Raw genomic sequence first — 23,022 nt, 5'->3', positions numbered from 1 at the left:
TAAAGATTTCTTCCGGCTGATCTCACGTTCCCTCTCTTTCCTCTTTACCTTTCAACTCCATTAAAAGCAAAAATGATCCCTATAAAATGAGAATTGATTCATGATGCTTCTCTACCCCTCACCAAAGCCTGTGAAGTGGCCTGCCCTCTCCATTCTTGGGGCCTTGCTTTCTCCCTGCTCACTGTGCTTCAGGCCATCCTGACCTTTCTTCACATGACGCCAAGCTTATTCCTACTGCAGGCTTTTGTAATTGTTCCTTCTGTCTAGAGCGCTCTTCCCCAGAATTGTGAATAGTTGGCTCCTTCCTATCTTTGAGGGCTCAGCTCAGAGGCCTTCTGCGAACACCCAAGCTAAGATGCTTACTCTGTATTGTCACTGTCTTTCAGAAGTTTTAGAAGCATTTATCACCATCTGAAATTGCTTTATTGACTGGCCTATAGCCTGTCTACCCTCCCCTGCATCAGCCCCCTGCCCCCTGTCCCAGATTGGAAGCATCAACCTGGCTAGTCTTATTTACTACTGTAGCCCTAGCACCTAGAAGCTGAGAGCACCTACCACATACCAGGCACAGTTCTAAATGCAAGGGATACAACAATGAATAAATAAAACTAAGATCCCCATCTCTGTGGAAATCACATTCTAATTCTAGATTTGGAGAAAGAGAGCTAGTGAATAAGTAAATGAGGAATATGGTATGTCTGATTGTATTTATTGCGGGGAAAAACATAGTAAGCAGGAGGACAAGGAATGCAGGTAGGGAGGGGAGTTTTTAAATTTAAAATAGAGTGGTCAAGGAAAGACTGACTGAGGTGATACTTGAGCAAAGCTCTAAAGAGGCGTGGGAGTTGGCTGTGGCCGCCCAGCAGGGGCGAAACAGACCTGAGAGAGGAAAAGCCAGTGCTCCGAGGCAGGACTGTGTCTGGTGTGTTTGAGGACCAATAAGGCATCACAGAAAAATAGAGAGTTGTAAGAGGAGTGGGGCGGGGAGCATTTCTCATCTGATACAAAGTTTATACTAAAGGCCTTTCCTCCCAAGCATGCATTATATATATTACAAGTCCACACACAGTCCTTTACCTGCAATTCTGAAATCCAAAGAACTTTAGAAACCAAGTGTTTCTGTGTGTTTGGTTCCAAAAGTATATCTAAACTGGCATAAAGTTATTTAGAGCATTTATCCTGCTTGGTGGGAATACTTGTGCTTCACTACAAAAATATTAATACATTGATTTTGGAGATCTGACCTAGGCTTTGTTCAGATATTATGTATTAACGTATAGATACTGAACTCCAAAAAATTACAAAACACATCTGCTATAACAAGGGATTGTGTTGAGTTTAAGTTATAGGATTTCTCCAAAACAGGGTGTATGTTGAAATTCTCTCCTTCTGGAACAAGAATATGTTTTTGTTCCTGAAGGAAGAAAGGCAAATGAAGAGGTGAGAGCAGGAAAAGCAGCCAGCATGCCTCAATGGGCCGTACTTACAGGGGAGGGGTGTCTTACGAAATGCAGTCTCATAGGTCAAGGCAAAACTAGGCAGCCTTTATAAAAATCTTTAGTCTGGATGATAGAAAATTTATCACTTCCAGGAATTTAGTATTTAAAGCAATTAAATACTGAATTCCGGTAATTAATTCCAGTAATTAAAGCTCTTTATAAAAAAAAGAGGCAAGTTGAAATTGGTGTTTATTTACTTTTCATTACAGTTTTCTATGCAATGGGGTGGGTGAACTCTACAAACTAGTTCTATTGTCACCTGAATGATTTCACAGAAACTTGCCTGTAGAAGCATATTTTTGCTCCTCATTTTTGGGCCAGATAGTGTACACAGCATTGGTAAGAACTCATTCAGCAGATTTTTCCTTTCGATTAAATAGATATTTATTCAGGTCTCAGCTGGAGAGCATTAACCTTTACTGTTAAAAAGCATTAAAGGGTATTTTCACAAACCTCTATCAGCAGGTAAAGGCATTACTTTATTCATGTAAAATCTTAACCTTTCTAGGGTAAAATTTTATTTTGACTAGAACATTGAACTTCATGTGAGCAAAGAGGAAACAAACTTAAGGACAGAAAATCTAAAATGAACTTATATAAATCAAAGGACTCATTTCTGATAATAGTGTCATTATGAAAACACACCTTTTCGCTCACACATCCCTAACTGAACAGTGGGGTTTCTGAGACTACCACTCATCTTAGAAAGAAAGAAAGGAATTAAAGTGTTATCCTCACATAGGAGTGTGGATGGCAAGCCTATCCTCAAAGACCAGAGAGAAAGCATGGTTTTTCAGAAAGCTGTATCCCTGGAAATCATCTCTCAAACTAGTATAAAATGAGCCCTTCCTTATGTTTAGAGTTCCAGGTTTTAAGGGCTAAACCATCCTGGGCTAAACATCAGAATTACTTGGGGAGTTTTTATATTTTAAAACACACTGTATTAGAATCCTTGAATCTGTATTTTGTGAGATTTCCATAGATGATTATTCTGTTGTACCCAAAGATAAACACTGAGATACACAGCAGTGCAAACCTTACATGTAACAAAGCTTAGAGAGAAAATCTGGATAAAACTCCATCCAACCTTCTCAATAACTTGTACTCTAGCACTATGGCTATTGGCCCATTGTTCAGTTTGGTAAAGGGTGGTCCATTTTTCATCTTCAATAAACTTGCCTATTCCTTTTGAGTGTTCCAACTTTTACATGAAATGAGTTCATAAAAGAAAAAGGCATGGAGGAGCCTCAGTAGACTCTGTCAGAAATGGGCAAAAAAGAGGGAGAAAAGGTTTTGGAAGATACTGTAAGGACGTAAAGGCCTTGGTCTGTAACCGCTGGCACAGCAAGGTGAGGAAGAAGCATCAGAAATGAAGACCGTGGCTGTCTAACTACCAGAACAGACAGTGGTCGGTAATACCCAGGTGCAAATGTCTGCTGGATAAGGTAGCCAATCCACCCAAAAATGAAAACAAATGGTGTATGTCTGTCTCTCAAATAACAACTGAATAAGACTATCTAGTTTCAAAAACAGGATTCTGACTTAGAACTAAGGCATCCAAACACTTCGCCTCCACCCAGTAAGGTCTGCAAAAAGCAAGTGAACAGAAAGAAAGGATTCGAAAGTGACCTCACCGATTAACAAGAGAGTCACAGGCAATAATATGAACAAGTAATTAATCTGTTTACAAGCCATTTGTCTTAGGGTAGGCTCTGTTATAGCATAACCTGAGTAACTGCTCATTCAAATGGACTTACATTTCTCTAGAGACACAGGTTGATGTAATTTCGCGGTTTCCTGGAGATTAAAGAAAACACGCTTGTCCTACTATCTGCAAATAAGCACTTTATTATCAAATAGTTCAGCATCAGAACAAGGTTTCTAATTCCAAAAGAGTTTTCTTTACATAATTTCATATTGTGAAATACATATTAGAAGAATCTGACACTACATCCCACATCCTGTTCCAGTTTTTCTTTTGCAGTTGGGTAACTTGCTTTGGTCTAAAAAGCATAAATTTATTTCATTGTTCTTAAAGCTGTCCATGAAATGCAAGTTAGGTCCCTTTCAGCTAGTACTTTATAACTACACTGTGCCAGGTTAAGAAACCTGTTTTACAGTTACATAAAAGTTAACTACAAGAAAAACAATCATTTTTACTTAGCGGCAAATCTCTCAGCCCAAAAGCAAAGGACATTATGCAATTATGTAAGGCAGACAAGCCCAGAAATAACATTCATTCAAAGATAGTACAAGATATTCAATAATCCCACTTAAAACTAATGACTCAGAGTAAACAGAAAATTTAAATTAGCCCTTGGGCCTTTGACTATTTAATTGCAAAGGCCTTTTATGAATTCTAATCAATGCTCTAAACTGGCCACTCTTTCTCCGATGAATATGAACTCAATAGTTACAGTAATTTGTTTTGTGCAAGTTACTTCTTCATCCAGTATTCAATAAATAAAGCTGTTCTCAGGGCATATTTAAGATTTTTAATAAATTAATGGAGTGCCTACTGTATGCAAGGCACTGTACTGGATGCTGAAAATATAGTAGTGACAGAATTCCTTGTCAAGCTAGCTCTGTGATACCAGCCACTGAATAAGGAAAATTTGGCCAGAACAGCATATACTTAGACCATTGTACCAGAAGTATCCCACTGAATTGACTCAAAAGGGGAAATAGTAAATATGAGACATTTTAATTTTTTTCTCTTGACCTTAGTAACATCTGAACATTTAATACATTTTCTGTAAACTCTGGATTTGAACAGATGGGGAAGCTTGACCATTATCCTTATTTTGACAGAAGTAAGTATTCAGGAGAATGTAGCTCATCATAAATACTATTAAAGAGAAGTTATTCACTGGTTTTTGAAGGGAAAATGGAAATGCTAAAAAATTCTTTTCTGCAGGGTGAGGATCAGTTTTTAAAGGCTCCAACTCTGCTTGCTTTGCTGATAAAGTTCTTCAGGAGATCATGGTCCATTTCTGCAAAGCCTGATGTTTGCGTTACTACAGTCAAATGGTTTATGCAAAACCTGAAGCAAAATTCTTCTAAATCCTAGGAACAACAAATATGTTTTAAGATTTGTATATCCGAATGCAATGCGATATCACCATGAAATTCCTAAAACATGGAAGCTAGGAAAATGGATTATAGCCAATAACAAAAAATGTTGGTTACAGCAATACCTAAAGAATAGTTATAAAACTTAATAGGAAATATGAATCTATAATTGCAAAAATTTAAATAACAGAGTAAAACGTTCACATTCCTCCACACAGCCAATGCATAGAATCATGACGTTTTCTTTCAAAAGAGAGGCACCTATTTTTATGAATTCTGTTCCTATTTGTATGGTTCAAAATGGTTGTTAAAAGTACAACACTCCTCTTTTATATTTCTTTAGTGGCTTAAATATCAGTACCTGTAAAGAAGCTGTAAGAAAATGTTAAGCCATTAAAAACAGTAAATGCTGGGAAACTGCCTCTCTGAAGTCATTAAAGGCCAAGTTCTTTTTCTTTTATGAGAGGACAAACAATGGGATAGTTGGATTTCATCAGACCACACATACTTTCAGTAATCTTAACTGGGAAAATACTTTGAACAAATCATGACTTTCTCTAAGAGAAACTCTGCAAACTGGTGTTTTCTGGCTTACTATAATGCCCTTTGGGCCAATGGATAATCTTGTAGTAATTCTCTTGATTAAATCTGTAAGCTTGAGAATCAGAATGAAGGTGGCTAGATGCTTTCTTGGCCCCATGGAAAGTAGAGCTAAAGTGAGGCCAGCCTATGGAGAGACCCCAATGTGCCTCAGACCGATGTGCCATCCTGACCCAGGACAAGGTGCTGCCAAGTGGTGACTAACTTTTAAAGTTCCCTCTCTATGTTGCTAAAGCTAATTCATAAAAATTAAAGCCCCATCATGTAACTGTAAATTAATGATACTAAAAAAAAAAAAAAAATTAAAGCCCCAAATGATTTCTGAGCAATTACGTATGTACACTATAACCTTTCTTTAGACATATAAATTATAGCAAATGCTGAAGATGAAAAAACAGAAAAATTAGCAATACTGATAGCCATGCCAATGTACACACAAATCAAAGTAAGGAAATAAACATAAGGGAAGCCTATTTATTTCATCCCTGAACCCAGCAGTGAGCCGGTAGGGTCACATGTGCACTAGGAGATGTCGTCAGGCAAAACTCCACACACACACCTGGCATGTGACGATACATTAATATATGCTGATATACCAACAGCCACTTAGATTGCAGACTCCTGTTTAATTGTTTAGAAATGACATTTTTGTCTTACAGCACACTAAAGTGAAATAAGAGACACACTCTCTGTGGCCAAATTCTACAGAGAGGGAGGGAGAAATTCATAATTACACCATGAACGTTAAAGTATAAATGCTTGTAGTTAAGTGGTGAGGAAGTATGAAGCCTCTGGATCTGGACAGTTTTCAGTAAAAGTGCTAACTAATGGGAGAACAAAAGGACCATCAGAAGTTATCCTTCACTTTTCTAGAATGGGAACTTGCCATAATTATTAAAGGACAGGAATGGGAAAGACCTGTGATTCTAAGAACCCAGTAAATCTGGTCTCATGGTAATATCTGGTTGTAATGCCATTCTGTCCACATAAAACAAGGCCCCCATTGTTTTCAGAAAAGAGTTGTGCTTCCACTTTCAACACTGCGGCCTCATCCGGATTCCGGGTCAAGGCGGGCCCTTGTTCTGTCCGGTGACGCGCCCACATTTCCTCGGCACTCTCCCGCGGGGCTCTCGCCTGCAGCCCCCCTGCTGCCCCGCCCTTGCTCTCGGTGAGCACTACTTCCTCTTTCACCGAGCAAAGGGCACGGAACGGAGAACCTCTGCCAGCAAGCGTCACCTCCCCCCCTTCCCGCGGCCCCGGACCTCGTTCATGCCCCGCCTGGGGCTGCTCCCCTGGTCCTTCGCCAGATCCCCTTGGCGCCAGGCCCCCAAGAACACCTCTTGGGCGCCCTGACTGGCCCGTCTGCATCAGTACGCAGACAGGCTGCAGTTTCCTTCAGATTCCAACAGTAAAACATCCTTTTGCCTCATCTGCCCCTCCAATCACCACGAAGTCGGCTTCTTTTCATCTCTTTAGAGTGAAGCTCCTGCGAAAGGTGGTCTACATTCCCCACTGCCGGTTCCTCCCCTCCATCCTCCGGGGAGCCTTGCCCCGTGGCGCTCCTGGCCGGCCAGCTGGACTCGCCCAACCCACCCTGGGCTCCCAGTCGTCAGCCCGCTTGAGTGACAGCGCCCGCCCAGGGGCCGGCCCGCCACCCCCCACCCCTCGCTGACACCCAGGACACCCAGGACACAGTCTCCCGGCTTTGCCCCTCCCCTGCCGGCGTCTCCCCACCTCCCTGACCGCTCGGCTCAGGTGCCCCGGGGAAAGTCCCCCCAGCGCCCGTCTCCTCCACCGACGACCTTCCCCTGACCGTCAGGCTTGTTCACCCGCCTTGCTTATCACGCGTTTTCATGCGGATGCTCAAGACACCACACTTCACATTCTAAACCAAACCTGCTGTTTCCCCAGACTGCTGCTCCTCCCAGTCTCCCCTCTCTCCGTAAATGACAATTTCATCCTTCTCATGGCAACCAACTCATGAGAGAATCCTGTTGGTTCGACCTTCAAAATATATTCAAACCGAACCACCGGTCACCATCTCCACACTGGCCAACCCGCCGCCATCACCGGGTGGCGGCCCCTCACCAACCACCGGTCCTCACCCTGTTCTCACTGGGCACTGGCGCCCCAAGCCCTCCTCCGGCCCGCTCGGGCGGCGCCCCCGACCCCGACCCCGGCCCCAGCGCCGCGCCCCCCCCCTCCTGCCCGCACCCTGCCTGCCGCGGGGCTGCTGACCGCCCAGGCCTTTGCTCAAGCCGCCTTCTCAGTGACGGCCCCCCTTTCCGGGCCACTGTTGAAACTCTCAACTCTCACTTCAGCCTGGCTCTCCCAGCTCCCTTCCCTACCTTACTTTCCCCGTATCTCGTCACCATCTAACATACCATATATTGTACTTGTTTATTTACTGCCCATCTCCCTGAACCAGAACGTATCCCTTGAGGGCAGGGATTTCGATCCATTTTATTGTCTTGCTGCGCCCCTACTTCCCAGAACAGTGCCAGGACTCAGCCAATATTTGTTGAATCAATGAATAAACACTGCTGATTTTAAAATATGGACAGTAATAGAGAACTGTAGTTAAATGTATGGTTTTTCAATTTGTTAAATCTTAGATTGCATTCTAGTTTTACAGTTTACTAGCTTATTAAGAATTTACTTAATCTCTCTGAGCTTCAGCTTCCTTATTTGTAAATTGGGACAAATAATAATAATGCCTATATCTTATGTGGTTCTTTTGAGGATTAAACAAGATATGAACTGCACTTTGTATAATAATCCCTGGCTCATATTAATTGTTAAGTGGTAAGCTAGTATGAGGGATAATAATTTGCTGAAAAAGACCTTTTCTTGCTTGATTAAGAGTCAGCAAATAAAAACACTAATCAAATCACATACATTGTCCTTTATGTATAAAGACTTTTATGTTAAGTATACATAACTGTCTACTTGTGGCCTATTGTGCTTAGAGTACAACAAACACCACTTAGGTGGACAGGCTGTAGTAAGACATGGTGCCTGTAAGGGCAAAACTGAACATCATTAAGTAAATAAATAATGAGCACCTACTATGTGTCAGGCACTATCTTAGGGCCCAGGGATATGGGTGTGAGCAAATCAAAGTCCCTGCCGTTTCTCAAAGAGCTACTTTCTAGAACCCAGAGGGCTGGAAAGTGACCACCATAAAAATAATTCACGTAACAGAGAATACCAAAGTCTTAGAAATGAAGACTGTTCCGATGGAAACAGTGTGGTCACTATCTCACATCTGAGGCAGCCCACCAGAGTCCAAATTTATCACCATGACTAACAAACTCCAGCAAAACACATCAATTTTGCTTGGCTGTGAAGCATTTTACATGTTGTAAGTGCCGAATATATTATTACCATAGCGAAAGACATTCACTATGCTTTCAAATGTCAGTGTTTCAAGGTGGGTAAGATTTTTATTAAATGTTAGGTGGAAAAAAAAATCAAATATTTAGATAGATACACACAATGTAACCTAAGAAAAAATCAGAAGGAGCTGTATGAAACTGCTAATGTTCTCTGGTCAGTGAGTCATTTCCTTCCTCACACTTCCTATATTTTTCAAATTTTCTTTAATAAGCATATTATTATTTATATAAGCAGAAAAGTTATAACCCTTTTCCTCCCACCACTAAAATGTCCCTGTTTTTTTGACCAAAGGAAAGGATATCCTAATGCCTAAAGGAAACTGACTCCAAGAAAGATGGCCTGTTTCCTGAAGATTTAGCTCTAAGACACATTTTCTTTCCTTTATTACCAGAACAATACATGGTCAATGTAGAAAGTTCAGGAAAAAACAAGCAAAGATAAGGAGATAAATGTTATCCATAATCCTACCATCCAAAGATGATCATTGACTATATTTTTCAGTCTTTTCCTATGTAGATAACAATATTGTCTTTTTAAATTTGGTTATTTATACTTTAAAAGAAATTTAAAATAGGGCCATAGTTTTTCAATTAGTGATATATTTTGAATAGCTCCATAATTATTTAGTTTTTAAATATTTTCCAGCTTTATTGAGAGATATATTTGACATATAACATTGTGCAAGTTTAAGATGTTCAAATTATTGGTTTTATACACTGAATAATTTCATCATTCTATAGTTAAACAATCCACTATTGTTCACATTATCCTTTCATAAATTTTTTTAAAAATTTAAATTTTTGAAAATTAACTACAATAAACATCTTTGAAGCTAAATGTTTGTCCAAATCCATGATTACTTCCTTAAGATAAATTCCTATGATGTCTTTAAAGAATTACATCTTTAAGGATTTTTAATACATACTATACTGCCCCCCAGAATGACTGTACCAATTCTCCATACAGAATATCCCATTATTCTGAGTGTATTATTTCCAAAAATATATTCCCCCAAGCTTGACAGATGAAAAATTACACCTTGTTTTCCTTTATATTTTTTCATTTGTTCATAAATCCATTTGTTCTTTGGTCCATTCTTTTCGATCATATTTGTTTGTTTTTGAAGAATTGTACATTAAGTACAGTAAACTTGCTTTATTACATGTTGGAAATATTTTTCCCAGTGTGCCACTTAGCTTCTCATTTATATCTGGGGCATTTTTTGATGTATAAACACTTTTTTATTGTCTTAAAATCAGATCTATCACTCCTGACCCTTTACACCTTTGAGGTGCATCCTAACATTATATATATACATTCACTTAACATGTTTTTCAAACTTTGGTGACTGTATTTGTTTACATTAAATCTTTAATCTACCTAGAGCTTTAGTTTAATGAGTGAACTAGACACCTAACTTAACTTTTGCCAGGGGGTCAGGAACTGGAAGGGATGCTCTTTACCTGAGCGTCGTACTTCACAGCGGCCGACAGCAGGGCGATGGCGTTCTCCTCACAGATGCCTTGCTTGATGGTTTGCTGGCAGAGCTTTTTCAAACGATTTTCTCTATAAAATGTAGCCAAATCTAGCAGTCCTGGCAGAACGAGATGTTTATCAGGGGGTCTGATTTCAAGCATCCTGATTTAAACTCCCTCAAACCCTTCAGAGATGATTTTGACATTGTTCTGAGTCTGATGTGAGTGAAGAGCTGCGTAAATAAAGATGTGCGCTGACTCACTCTGAGCATGCGGCTGTACCTGAGAACGTGGCTCAACTGAGCAAATGCAAAAGGCAAACAGGCGCTGTAGGAAACAGGAGCACAGTGAAAGCGGCTTTCATGTTTTCCCTAGAAATGCTCCTCTAAGCCTTTCCCTGCATTATCACTATCTTCTCTTCCTGGGTCATGCCCATCAGATAGACACATGCTGTAATAGCACCTGTATTTTTAAAAAAGAAAGCAGCAGCACCTTTCATGGACATATATCTGCCTCCTGCTACCCCACTTCTCTGCCTCTCTACACCTCCTGGGGAGTCCATCCTCTTTGCTGCCTCCATTCATTCACCTCCCACTGTGACCTCAAGCCATACTGCAGAATCCCACCCCATCCTCTCTGCTCCCTGACACACCAGTGACTGGCACTCAGGGCTTCCCCAGGCTGGTCTCTGGTTTCATCCTACTCAACGTTTACACAGCATTTAATGTGGTTGTTGGTGTTCCTCTTCGTGACACCCATACCGATGATTCTGTTATCTGTCACCTATGTTCAAACCATTCAACAGAGTGATATGCATATGTAAATTAATTTTAATCCACCCCAAGGGACAATATAACATAAAGTACTCTAGTGGGGTTGGCCGTGAGTGGTCAGTTACCATGTCAAAGATCTTTCTCCAGGGCTTTGGATATGGCCACCTTCATTACGGCGTTTGTTAATTAGTGTAAAGAATATGACAACTACCTTATCGCTGTGAAATGAGTGGTGTTCAGATACATGGTTTGGCTAGAAATCTTGTGAGGGTCCTTCCACTCTTGCATGAATTGGGTGCAAGCCTTGTGAGCTGAGCTTGCTTAGAGAGGTACATTCGCTTGGTCTACATTCAGTCCTGGGTTGCCACCTATCAAAAGTAAGCTGAATCCTGCTGCTAGAAAACTGTCACACCTACTTCAAGCTAACCTCTCCTGCAACATACTTCATAAAGGGCCTAAAAGACAGGAAGCCAGGATTTCAACACTCTTACATTAACTGTTTTTGCACCTGCTAGTAAGTTTTGTACATGTGGTAAAAATTATGTTGTAAGCTTGCTTTCATTGTAACATGACAAATTAAAAAATTTATAGAAGAAAGGCCTATGGCCCATAGGAAGACACTGAAATCTTGAGAGTTGTGAGTGACTCAATTGTTTTTGGCCAGTTCTCAGAGACTCCCAAATCCTTATCACAGACCACACACAGCCAAGCTTCAGTCACATCCACACATACGCACATGCCCTGACCTGAGGGGGGAGCCCGCCCGGGCCGCTGCTCATGGAGGCCCAGCTCTACAGCTCATCCAGGCACACGCCTCACCACAGATGGCCAAGGAGACACGCACCCACTCCTAGACCACAATTTGGGTACCTGGAACCCTAGGATTCTGTGCCTAACTGGCCCTGATGCCACATACATGGATATTTCCTTCCCTAGAGACCATGCCCCTAATGTGCAGACAAGGGTTGGCCTGGGCTGGGGGTGACTGGGGCTTGGATATGCAGGTGGTATGCCCAAGCCCCCCTTATGATGTAGGATGTACCTGGTGGTAGGTAAAGAAAGATGGCAGGCTGCAAGCTAGAGGTCAGGAGCCTGTCCTTCTGTGCCCATGTGTTCCAGCAGAGAACACCAAGGGTCTCTAACTTCCAATGAATACTCAAACCTGGCCTGTCAGTTCTCAATGAAGATATACATTTTGAGGTATGAGCATTCTGTGTATTTTTTCTGAAGTTTGATAGCCTGACATAAAACTTTGAATCTTTAGACAAATGGTATGTAGGCCTCCGTTTGGACTCTTGCCCAGGACCCTGCAAATGTTAGAGGAGGGCCTGTAAAAAAAACTGCCATGCAGATGTCTAATAAGCAACTGAAACTCCTCTGAGTTTTCAAACTCAAGAGCAAAACCCAGTGCTCCCTGTAAGTGGTGCTTCCATCAACCCAACAGCGCAGGCCGCCGCCTCGGAGCAGTCAATCCTCTTTCCTCACACCCCATATCCCATCTGTCAATAAACCCCATGAGCTCCATCTTTAAGAATCTGATCTCTTTTCAGCACCTCCACTGCTCCTCCAGCCTAACCCGGCGTTACCATCACCTGGCACCACTGACGCCATTACAGTCGTATCACTCCTGTGGGAGAAGGTGCCGGGTGCCTCCGCACCTACTGCATAGACGCAAATCCATTCTCCCTTTCTTTCAAAACCACACACTGTTCGGCTGAACCAGGGCCATGTGGAAATGACCACTTCCTGACCTCCTACCCAGAGGGGTCATGGCCTCGGTCACCTCTGGTCCGTGGTGCCAAGTGAGTGGGACTTCCAGGACCCTCCCTGAGAGACCCTGGGGTTCGCCCTTTGCCCCTTTGTCACTGTCCCTTCCTCCATCCTGCTGCCTATGATACAAATGCTGTCCTGGACCGTGAGGGCAGTGGGGGTGCCTCCTCCCCCCCCTGTGTGAGAGAAAGAAACATCGAACCATCATGTTTAAGCCACTTTTTAAGGATTTTACTGTTAGAGTCAAAGCAAATCCGAAATGACCAACCCTTATGCCCAAAACGTACCGCGGCTTTCCATCACACCACGAATAAAGCTCAAGCTCTTCGCCATGAACTCCAGGGCCTGGCACGGTTTCGCGCCGATTCCTACCGCCCCGTCTGCCTCGCTCCGACCACCCTGGCCTCCCTCTCCCTGCACACGCGGAACTTGTTCCTGTCTCGGGCCTCTGCATGCACTGGTCCCCACGCTCAGGGCGCTCCTCCCGCGGGGGTCGGCCGCCCAGGGCGGGTGGGCCTCGGCTGCGTGCTGGCTCCGCGGGACACTAAGTGTTCAGACACCAAGAGGAGCTGCGGCACGTAGTGGGTATGGGCACAAAAACATTCGCAAAGGAAGGAAGGGAAACTTCAGAAATCAGAATTTTGCTTACCTGAGGAAAATTAAATGTTGATCTGCTAAAAAGTGTTACTGAAATTATACATGTAAAGTGAATATTTAATTCAAATACGTGAGGGTCGAGCTCTTCCTTTAGTTCCTTATGGAACTAATTCTTTAATTCCTCTACCTCTGGCCAATAATATTGCTGAAATTTGTGTTTTTACTCTTTGCTATTTGATGACCAGTGTTGCTTTTCACTGTCAGAGAACCTGAGGTGTGGCAAATGGCCTTTACTACCTTCCTGACAGAAGGCACCAGACCAGTGTTCTGTCCCAAGCCACCTGGGAGAGAAATTCACAGCTATGGAGAACAGAAGAACTCATTATTATGTGCACTTTATCTTTTTATATTGCAGACATCTTGAGGGCAGCAGGTATGGTAAGTTATAAAGTCATGTACAATGCTTGTGTGCAGTGAATTAAGGAAGAATGACACCTGCTCCACAGCGACGATGATGTTTTTTTGATAATTCATCCACCTCTTACTTAATCTATCCGTTCAACCTTTGTATGACGTGGTAACAAGGGAAAAGGCTTTGGGTTCCACACACAATAAGAGAATTGCTTTTGTGTTTACCCTCCCAAGCAACTTCCATTTAGGCTCTACAGCAACCACCCTGCCAGTTACTTAGCACGTCGCCAATCTCTTGGTAAAGTCTAGTGGCAATTACCTACAGCCTCCTCAGGAGAAAGGCTGATGCTGTCAGTGTACAGGTATTCCAGGAAGGCCCGGTACACAGGGTATGAAAATTCACTCATTTCTACAATATCATCCTCATTGTCTTCCAACGAAGAACGAAAATGTTCACACCTGAAGAAGCAAAGAGGCACATCAGGTCCTAGTTTCTGAGCAAGAGCAGATGACCTACCAGAGGAGCAAATGCTCCGGGGCTGAAGGGCAGATAAACAAGGAGAAAGGGGAAACACCGCACCACACTGAATCTCTCCAGATGGCACACCTCATGTCCTTGCCTGGTCCCTCGCTTCCTCTGGGGGCTGCAAGTTCTCAAACCATAGTTTATTCACCAAAGCTGCAAATGCCAACCTGTGGTGGTGGAGCTGCACCTGTGGCCATGCCACGTGGAGTGGAGACAGTGCTACACCCCCAGGCATTATTCCCACACCGTGTCCACTGAGCAGCATTCATAGAAATCATATGGGTTTATTTTTATAAACTGTGAGTAATTTTGTTTCTTCACCACTTGTTATGGTCAAATTGTGTCCCCCAAAATTCATATATTGAAGCCTTAGCCTCAGAACGTAACAATTTTGGGTGAAAGGGTCTTTATTTTAATGTAACAATTTTGGGTAAAGAGGTAATCAAGTTACAATGAGGTCATGAGGGCAGGCTCCAATCCAACATGACTGGTGTCCTTATGGAAAAGGGGGAATTTGGACACAGACATGCACGCAGGGAAACTGCCATGTGAATACTGGAGTTGTGTTGCTATGAGCCCAGGAATGCCAAAGACTGCCAGCTGGCCACCAAATGCCAGAGGGTCCTGAGGCAGATTCTCCCTCACAGACCTCAGAAGGAACCCACCCTGCCACACCTCAGTCTTGGACTTCTAGCCTCCAGAACTGTGAAAGAATACATTACATTTAGAGTATTTTGTTACAGCAGTGCTAGCAAACTAATACACCCTCCCCTTTATGAAGACTTGTGGGCTATAGTAAAAGTAATATATGTTGCACAGCCTGACCTTACTAAGAGGTGAACTTGAGACTAAAATGCCATACTGAGTTTGTGATTCACTGTTGTAGGATTTAAATATGAAAACACTTTAAAAATCATTGTGCCAAGAGAGAGAAGCCATCCACAAAAAGAATGCATCCTGTATAATTACATTTACATAAACTTCTAGAAAATGCTAACTAATCTGTAGTGACAGAAAGATCAGTGGTTTCCCCAGACCTCAAAGATCTCTGACAGGTGTTGGAAACATTCCACATCTTTATTTGGGACAGTGATTTCACAGGTACCCACATACCATGAACAGAAAACATACAGTTGTGGGCAAAAGACCCCCAACTGCACACCTTGAGTGGATGCAGCTCAAACATTATTCATCAATAAATTTAATTTTTAAAATCTGTGTTAACTTCGCCCCTTGACCTTGTTGCTCTGGAAAGGCCTTTTCTTCTCTTTTTTCAAGCATCTAAAAGCTCACTGTCCCACAACCGATTTAGGACAGTGACTGAGCTCAGTTCGTAGATGGGGAGGTATCACAGCAGTACACACAGCACTCAGTGCAGGACACATGCACCAAGGGCCAGCTGGCTGCTTTCTAATGCCGAGGTGAGCAGACATCTGTGAGCTGCTGAGAAAGCTTCCAGTGCTCATTACCTGAACTGAGCCTAGCATTCACTGCATACGGCCTCCGGTGTTTCCTGTGTCATGCATAGTGTGAGCCCCACCTCCCCGCTGCACTGCACATTCAGAAGGGAAAAAACAGACTTACGTTTTTTCATGATTACTAAAATGCCTAGCATAGTTCCTTGGACACTTAGAAAACAATAAATGTATTTATTTCAATTCTAAAAATAAATGATTGCTTACCTAATTTTTAGAAGGACTTTATGTGCATAAATGTACTTTCCATCCACCAGAAATTTCAGGTCTGCAGTGTTGGGGTTGTCAAACTCCCTCTTCAGTGACTCAGCCACTGTGAGGTGGTCGTCAGGTTCTAAGGGTGACACCAAAGTTTTTGGAGTTAACTACACATGAAATGAAAATGCAGGCTGGAATGGAGCATTGTTCTGTTGACACTCATGAAAACACCAATTTCCCAAATTAGTGACCAACTGAGCAGCACTTCTTTGTGCTAATACAGTTTGCATCTCTGTAGTCATCAAGGATGAGAACCTCATGCACATTTCATAAAGCCAGCAAAACAACTAAAAAGGCCCAAACTACTTCACCAGATGAAGTTTTGAATGTCTGAGCAAATATAGTACCCAAAAATAAAAGACACCATTTACAAAATTAAAAATTAGTCAAATAAAATCAAACTTTAACTTAGTATATGGTGGTTTCAGATACTTTTAAGAAAAATCAAATTAGTTCCCTTTCACAGGAACCTATTAGAGAGAAATAAATTATACATGACTGCACGTAAAGTCCTTACTACCAAAATAAAAGCACCAGAGCTTCTTCCTAGATTTTAGGCCACCCCCCAGATGGACAGAGGCCAGCTCACCCACGGAGAGGAGGCGCCACGAGACAGCAGGAGAGGCAAAGCAGGCGAACACGTCGTCCGTGCAGGAGAAGTGGGTGAGGTGGGGCAGGGTCACCGACTGGCCCCGGCACTGGCCCCACATGTACACGTGCCCGCCCTGTGTCTTGGCAGCAGATGTGTGGCCAGAGTGGCAGGCTGCAACCTCTATGATTCTAAATGCAGAGACCAAGTACACATGGTAAACAGGAGAAGAAACCAGCTGATTTGCCTTCTGTTATGTTTAACTGATTTAAAAAGCAAAACAAGAAACACAATCTCCTCAATTTTCATGCACCAGTTATTCATATTTAAGTTATACTTCAAAGGCACTTATGACTCAAGAAGTTACCATTTCTAGCCAGTTGGCCTATAGAAACATATACCATCTAGCTTCAAAATTCAAGTATGATCCAAGAGAGAAGAGACCACAAAAAGGTGATTTAATTTTTTTTTTTCAAACGTTACTCATTGAAGTAGATAATAAAGACTTGGGCCCTTTCGACCCAGGGTCAACAAATATTTTTATTCAAACTTCACCAATTTTAGGGATAAATGGAGCAAGCTCTGGGTTACCCCAACTCACTTTGCAAACAGTACATTCAGTAGTTCTAACTCACTACCTATATCACTACCTACAGAACCTAAGAGAGCAGTTTTATGGGATCAACATGTGTTGAAACCAGGGCATAATGCATGAGAGGTAGCTCTCGGATGCTGTCTAAAGGAAAACACTGTTTTTTTTTATTTAGAAATAATTACTTTTCTTGAAGAATAAGACACCATACATATTTCAAGAAGATAATAGAGTATTTTGCCCCAAGTGAGGTCACCATCTTGATTTTGCTACAGCAACAAAGGGACCAACCTCCACAGTGCCACAGGCTCAGAACTACAGTCACACTAGACTTCTCCCTCTTGACTTACCACTTTCTCCAGAATACCCCACTAATAAAAAACACAGACTCAACCAATCCAAATGGAACAATATTCGCATTATACGGGTACCAGAAGAAGAAGAGAGAGAGTGAAGTCTGGTAAAGTCTGGTGGCAATTACCTACAGCCTCCTCAGGAGAGTAGGTACAGTGTCTTTGAGGAGGTAACTGCTGAAAACTTCCCCAATCTGGGTAAGAAGATAGTCTCTCAGGCCATGGAGATCCACAGAGCTCCCAACACAAGGGACCCAAGGAAGACAACACCAAGACAAATAATAATTAAAATGGCAAAGATCAAGGATAAGGACAGACTGTTAAAAGCATCCAGAGAGAGAAATAAAATCACATACAAAGGAAAGGAAAGCCCATCAGGCTAACATCAGACTTCTCAGCAGAAACCTTACAGTCCAGAAGGGCGTGGCATGATGTATTTAATGCAATGAAGCAGAAGGGCCTGGAACCAAGATTACTTTATCCAGCAAGATTATCATTTAAATTTGAAGGAGGGATTAAACAATTTCCAAATAAGCAAAAGTTGAGAGAGTTTACATCCCACAAACCATCACTACAGTGTACTTTGGAGGGACTGCTATAGATGGAAGTGTTTCTAAGGTTTAATAGCTGTCACAGAGGTAATAAAACTATAGCAAAGAAAGTAGAATAGTTAATTACTAAGCAAATACAAAATTAATTCAACTATCAAGAAAGTCAGTCAAGTGATAGACAAACAGTACAGAATATGATACCTAATATATAAAGAATGGAGGAAGAAGAAAAAGGAGAAGAAAAAAAGAACCTTTTGTAAAGTCAGACTCTTAGATAGTAAGAAAGTTAACCATGAACCTTTGGTAACCACAAATCTAAAGCCTGAAATGGCAATAAGTACATACCTATCGATAATCACCCTAAATGTAAATGGCCGGAATACACCGATCAAAAGACAGAGAGTCACCGAATGGATAAAAAAACAAGACCCATCTACATGCTGCCTACAAGAGACTCACTTTAAACCCAAAGACATACACAGACTAAAAGTGAAGGGATGGAAAAAGATATTTCATGCAAACTATAGGGAGAAAAAAGCAGGAGTTGCAGTACTAGTATCAGACAAAATAGACTTCAAAACAAAGAAAGTAACAAGAGACAAAGAAGGACATTACATAATGATAAAGGGCTCAGTCCAACAAGAAGATATAACCATTATAAATATCTATGCTTCCAACACAGGAGCACCTACATATGTGAAACAAATACTAACTGAGTTAAAACAGGAAATAGAATGCAATGAATTCATTCTAGGAGACTTCAACACCCCCCTCACTCTGAAGGACAGATCAACCAGACAGAAAATAAGTAAGGACACAGAGGCACTGAACAGCACATTAGAACAGATGGACCTAACAGACATCTACAGAACTCTACACCCGAAAGCAGCAAAACACACATTCTTCTCAATTGCACATGGAATATTTTCAAAAACAGATCATATACTAGGCCACAAAAAGAGCTTCAGTAAATTCAAAAACATTGAAATTGTACCAACCAGGATCTCAGATCACAAAGGTATGAAACTAGAAATAAATTATGCAAAGAAAATGGAAAATCCCACAAACACATGGAGGCTTCACAACATCCTCCTAAATAAGCAATGGATCAATGACCAAATAAAAACAGAGATCAAGCAATATATGGAGACAAATGACAACGATAATTCAAGACCACAAAATCTGTGGGATGCAGTGAAGGCCGTGCTAAGAGAAAAGTATATTGGAATACAGGCCTACATCAGGAAAGAAGAACAATCCCAATGAGCAGTCTAAACTCACAATTAACGAAACTAGAAAAAGAAGAACGAATGAGGCCCAAAGTCAGTAGATAAATAAAATTGAAAAGAATAAAATAATAGAAAGAATCAATGAAAGCAAGAGCTGGTTCTTCGAGAAAATAAACAAAATAGATAAACCCCTAGCCAGACTTACAAAGAAAAAAAGAGAGTCTACACACATAAACAGAATCAGAAATGAGAAAGGAAAAATAACTACAGATACCACAGAAATACAAAGAATTATTAGAGAATACTATGAAAATTTATATGCTAACAAACTGGATAACCTAGAAGAAATGGACAACTTTCTAGAAATATACAACCTTCCAAGGCTGACCCAGGAAGAAACAGAAAATCTGAACAGACCAATTAGCAGCTACGAAATTGAACTGGTAATCAAAAACCTACCTAAGAACAAAACACCTGGACCAGACGGATTCACTGCTGAATTTTATCAAACATTTAGTGAAGACCTAATACCCATCCTCCTTAAAGTTTTCCGAAGAGTAGAAGAAGATGGAATACTTCCAAACTCTTTCTATGAAGCCAGCATCACTCTAATACCAAAACCAGGCAAACACCCCACCGAAAAAGAAAATTACAGACCAATATCCCTGATGAACGTAGATGCAAAAATACTCAACAAAATATTAGCAAACCAAATAAAAAATACATCAAAAAGATCATCCATCATGATCAAGTAGGATTTATCCCAGGGAAGCAAGGATGGTACAATAGTCTAAAATCCATCAACATCATCCACCACATCAACAAAAAGAAGGACAAAAATCACATGATCATCTACATAGATGCAGAAAAAGCATTTGACAAAATTCAACATCCATTCATGATAAAAACTGTCAACAAAATGGGTATAGAGGGCAAGTAAGTCAACATAATAAAGGCCATATATGACAAACCCACAGCCAACATCATACCTAACAGTGAGAAGCTGAAAGCTTTTCCCCTAATATCAGGAACAAGACAGGCATGCCCACTCTCCCCACTTTTATTCAACATAGTACTGGAGGTCCTAGCCACAGCAATCAGACAACAGAAAGAAATGAAAGGCATCCAGACTGGCAAGGAAGAAGTTAAACTGTCCCTGTTTGCAGATGACATGATATTTTACATAAAAAACCATGAAGAATCCACTCCAAAACTATTAGATCTAATAGCTGAATTCAGCAAACTTGTGGGATACAAAATACACAGAAATCTGTTGCATTCCTATACACTAACAATTAACTAGCAGAAAGAGAAATCAGGAAAACAATTCCATACACAGTTACATCAAAAATAATAAAATACCTAGGAATAAACCTAACCAAAGAAGTGAAAGACCTATATGCTGAAAACTACAAGACACTCATGAGAGAAATTAAAGAAGATACCAATAAATGGAAACACATTTCGTGTTCATGGATAGTAAGAATTAATATTGTCAAAATGGCAAACCTGTCTAAAGCAATCTACAGATTCAATGCAATTCCTATCAAAATACCAACAGCATTCTTCAGTGAACTAGAGCAAATAGTTCTAAAATTCATATGGAACCACAAAACCCTGAATAGCCAAAGCAATCCTGAGAAAGAAGAATAAAGCTGGGGGGATTATGCTCCCCAACTTCAAGCTCTACTACAAAGCCACAGTAATCAAGACAATTTGGTACTGGCACAAGAACAGACCCATAGACCAATGGAACACACTAGAGAGCCCTGACATAAACCCAACCATATATGGTCAATTAATATATGATAAAAGGAGCCATGGACACACAATGAGGAAATGACAGTCTCTTCAACAACTGGTGTTGGCAAAACTGGACAGCTACATGCAAGAGAATGAAACTGGATTATTGTTTAACCCCATACATAAAAGTAAACTCACAATGGATCAAAGACCTGAATGTAAGTCATGAAACCACAAAACTCTTAGGAAAAAACATAGGCAAAAATCTCCTGAATATAAGCATGAGCAACTTCTTCCTGAACGCATCTCCTCAAGCAAGGGGAACAAAAGCAAAAATGAACACATGGAACTACAACAAACGAAAGAGTTTCTTTATGGCAAAGGACACCATCAACAGAAGAAAAAGGCATGCTACTGTATGGGAGAATATACTTGTAAATGACATATCCAACAAGGGGTTAACTTCCAAAATATATAAAGAACTCAACACCCAAAAAGCAAATAACCCAATTAAAAAAAGGGGAAGAGGATATGAAAAGACAGTTCTCCAGAGAAGAAATTCAAATGGCCAACAGACACATGAAAAGATGCTCCAATTATTAATCATCAGGGAAATGCAAATTAAAACCAAAATGAGATATCACCTCACACCAGTAAGGATGGCCAGCATTGAAAAGACTAAGAACAACAAATGCTGGCAAGGATGCAGAGAAAGGGGAATTCTCCTACACTGCTGGTGGGACTGTAAGCTAGTTCAACCATTGTGGAAAGCAGTATGGAGGTTCCTCAAAAAACTAAAAATATAAAAGCATTTGACCCAGGAATCCCACTCCTTGGAATTTACCCAAAGAATACAACTTCTCAGACTCTAAAAAACATATGCATCCCTATGTTTATAGCAGCACTATTTACAATAGCCAAGATATGGAAGCAACCTAAGTGTCCATCTGTAGATGAATGGATAAAGATGTGGTACATATACACAATGGAATACTATTCAGCCATAAGAAAGAAACAAATCATACCATTTGCAACAATATGGATGGAGCTAGAGGGTATCATGCTTAGTGAAATAAGCCGCGGAGAAAGAGAAGTGACAAATGATTTCCCTCATTTGTGGAGTGTAACAACGAAGCAAAACTGAAGTAACAAAATAGCAGCAAACTGACAGACTCCAAGAAGGGTCTAGCGGTTACCAAAGGAGAGAGGTGTGGGAGGGAGGGTGGGGAGGGAGATGGGGATTGAGGGGTATATTACACATGGTGTGGGGGGTCACAGGGAAAACAGCATAGCACAGAGAAGGCAAACAGTGAATCTGTGATATCTTACTACACTGATGGACAGTGACTGCATTGGGGTATGGGTCACGACTTTATAATATGGTTAAATGTAGTAACCACATTGTTTTTTTATGTGAAACCTTCATAAGAGTGTATATCAGCAATACCTTAATAATTTAAAAAAACAACACAGACTCTTTCTCTGTAATTTCCCAACTGCCACCACCCTAGGTTCAGCACACCCCATATCTGGACCAATGTAATAGCCCCTTAAGTCTCCCTGCCATAGATGTTCCCTCTCCTCTGACCCAAATCACACAAGAAATCCTCTTGGAATTCATATGTACCTCAAACAGTGTAGCACAGAGAAGGCAAACAGTGAATCTGTGATACCTTACTACACCGATGGACAGTGACTGCATTGGGGTATGGGTGGGGACTTTATAATATGGGTAAATGTTCCCATATTCAAACCTTCAGTGACTTCATGTAGGATAAGTGGTTTCCCAAAGTGCACAAAACTTATTAAAAAAATCTAAAAGTTCTTGCCTAGTAAGGCATTGCAGAAGTGCTTAAATTAAACAAGAATGAGCAGTTAACGTTTATCTAAACTCTGTTGGACTGTTCTAACCTCCCCTCCCACCAGGGAATACCAGATAGCTTTATGGGACACCAGAGCCTTCCTTAATTTGGCTTCTACTACATTCAGTCTTCTTTCAAATCACTTTTGTTCACAAACCCTGTGTTCCAATAAACAGGTGTACTCACTGTCCCTCAATGTCTTTATTAACAAAGTCCTTGTTTGGGAATGTTCTTTCCTGTCTCCCTGC

At 41.2% G+C, this 23,022-nt stretch overlaps 1 protein-coding gene across 14 annotated transcripts in view; it reads right to left on the bottom strand.

The window, feature by feature from the left end:
- RCBTB2 (RCC1 and BTB domain containing protein 2) overlaps positions 1-23,022 on the bottom strand; it is a 72,293-nt gene that overhangs the window by 9,698 nt on the left and 39,573 nt on the right. For 9 of the 14 annotated variants that reach the window (XM_057494517.1, XM_057494519.1, XM_057494520.1 and 6 more), the window contains 4 exons: positions 16,445-16,635; positions 15,805-15,931; positions 13,916-14,055; positions 10,034-10,164 (listed from right to left, as the gene is read on the bottom strand). In XM_057494517.1, coding sequence (XP_057350500.1) covers positions 10,034-10,164; positions 13,916-14,055; positions 15,805-15,931; positions 16,445-16,635 — 589 coding nt within the window. Of the gene's footprint in view, positions 1-3,331; positions 4,566-10,033; positions 10,165-12,821; positions 13,158-13,915; positions 14,056-15,804; positions 15,932-16,444; positions 16,636-23,022 lie in introns of those variants that run through there. The other 5 variants (XM_057494518.1, XM_036904040.2, XM_057494530.1 and 2 more) reach the window with 3 other exon arrangements.

Source organism: Manis pentadactyla, chromosome 17 (genome assembly GCF_030020395.1).
Source record: "Manis pentadactyla isolate mManPen7 chromosome 17, mManPen7.hap1, whole genome shotgun sequence".
Lineage (NCBI taxonomy): Eukaryota > Metazoa > Chordata > Mammalia > Pholidota > Manidae > Manis > Manis pentadactyla.
Note: the sequence above shows the minus strand (reverse complement) of the source record. Positions and strands in the feature narration are given on the sequence as shown.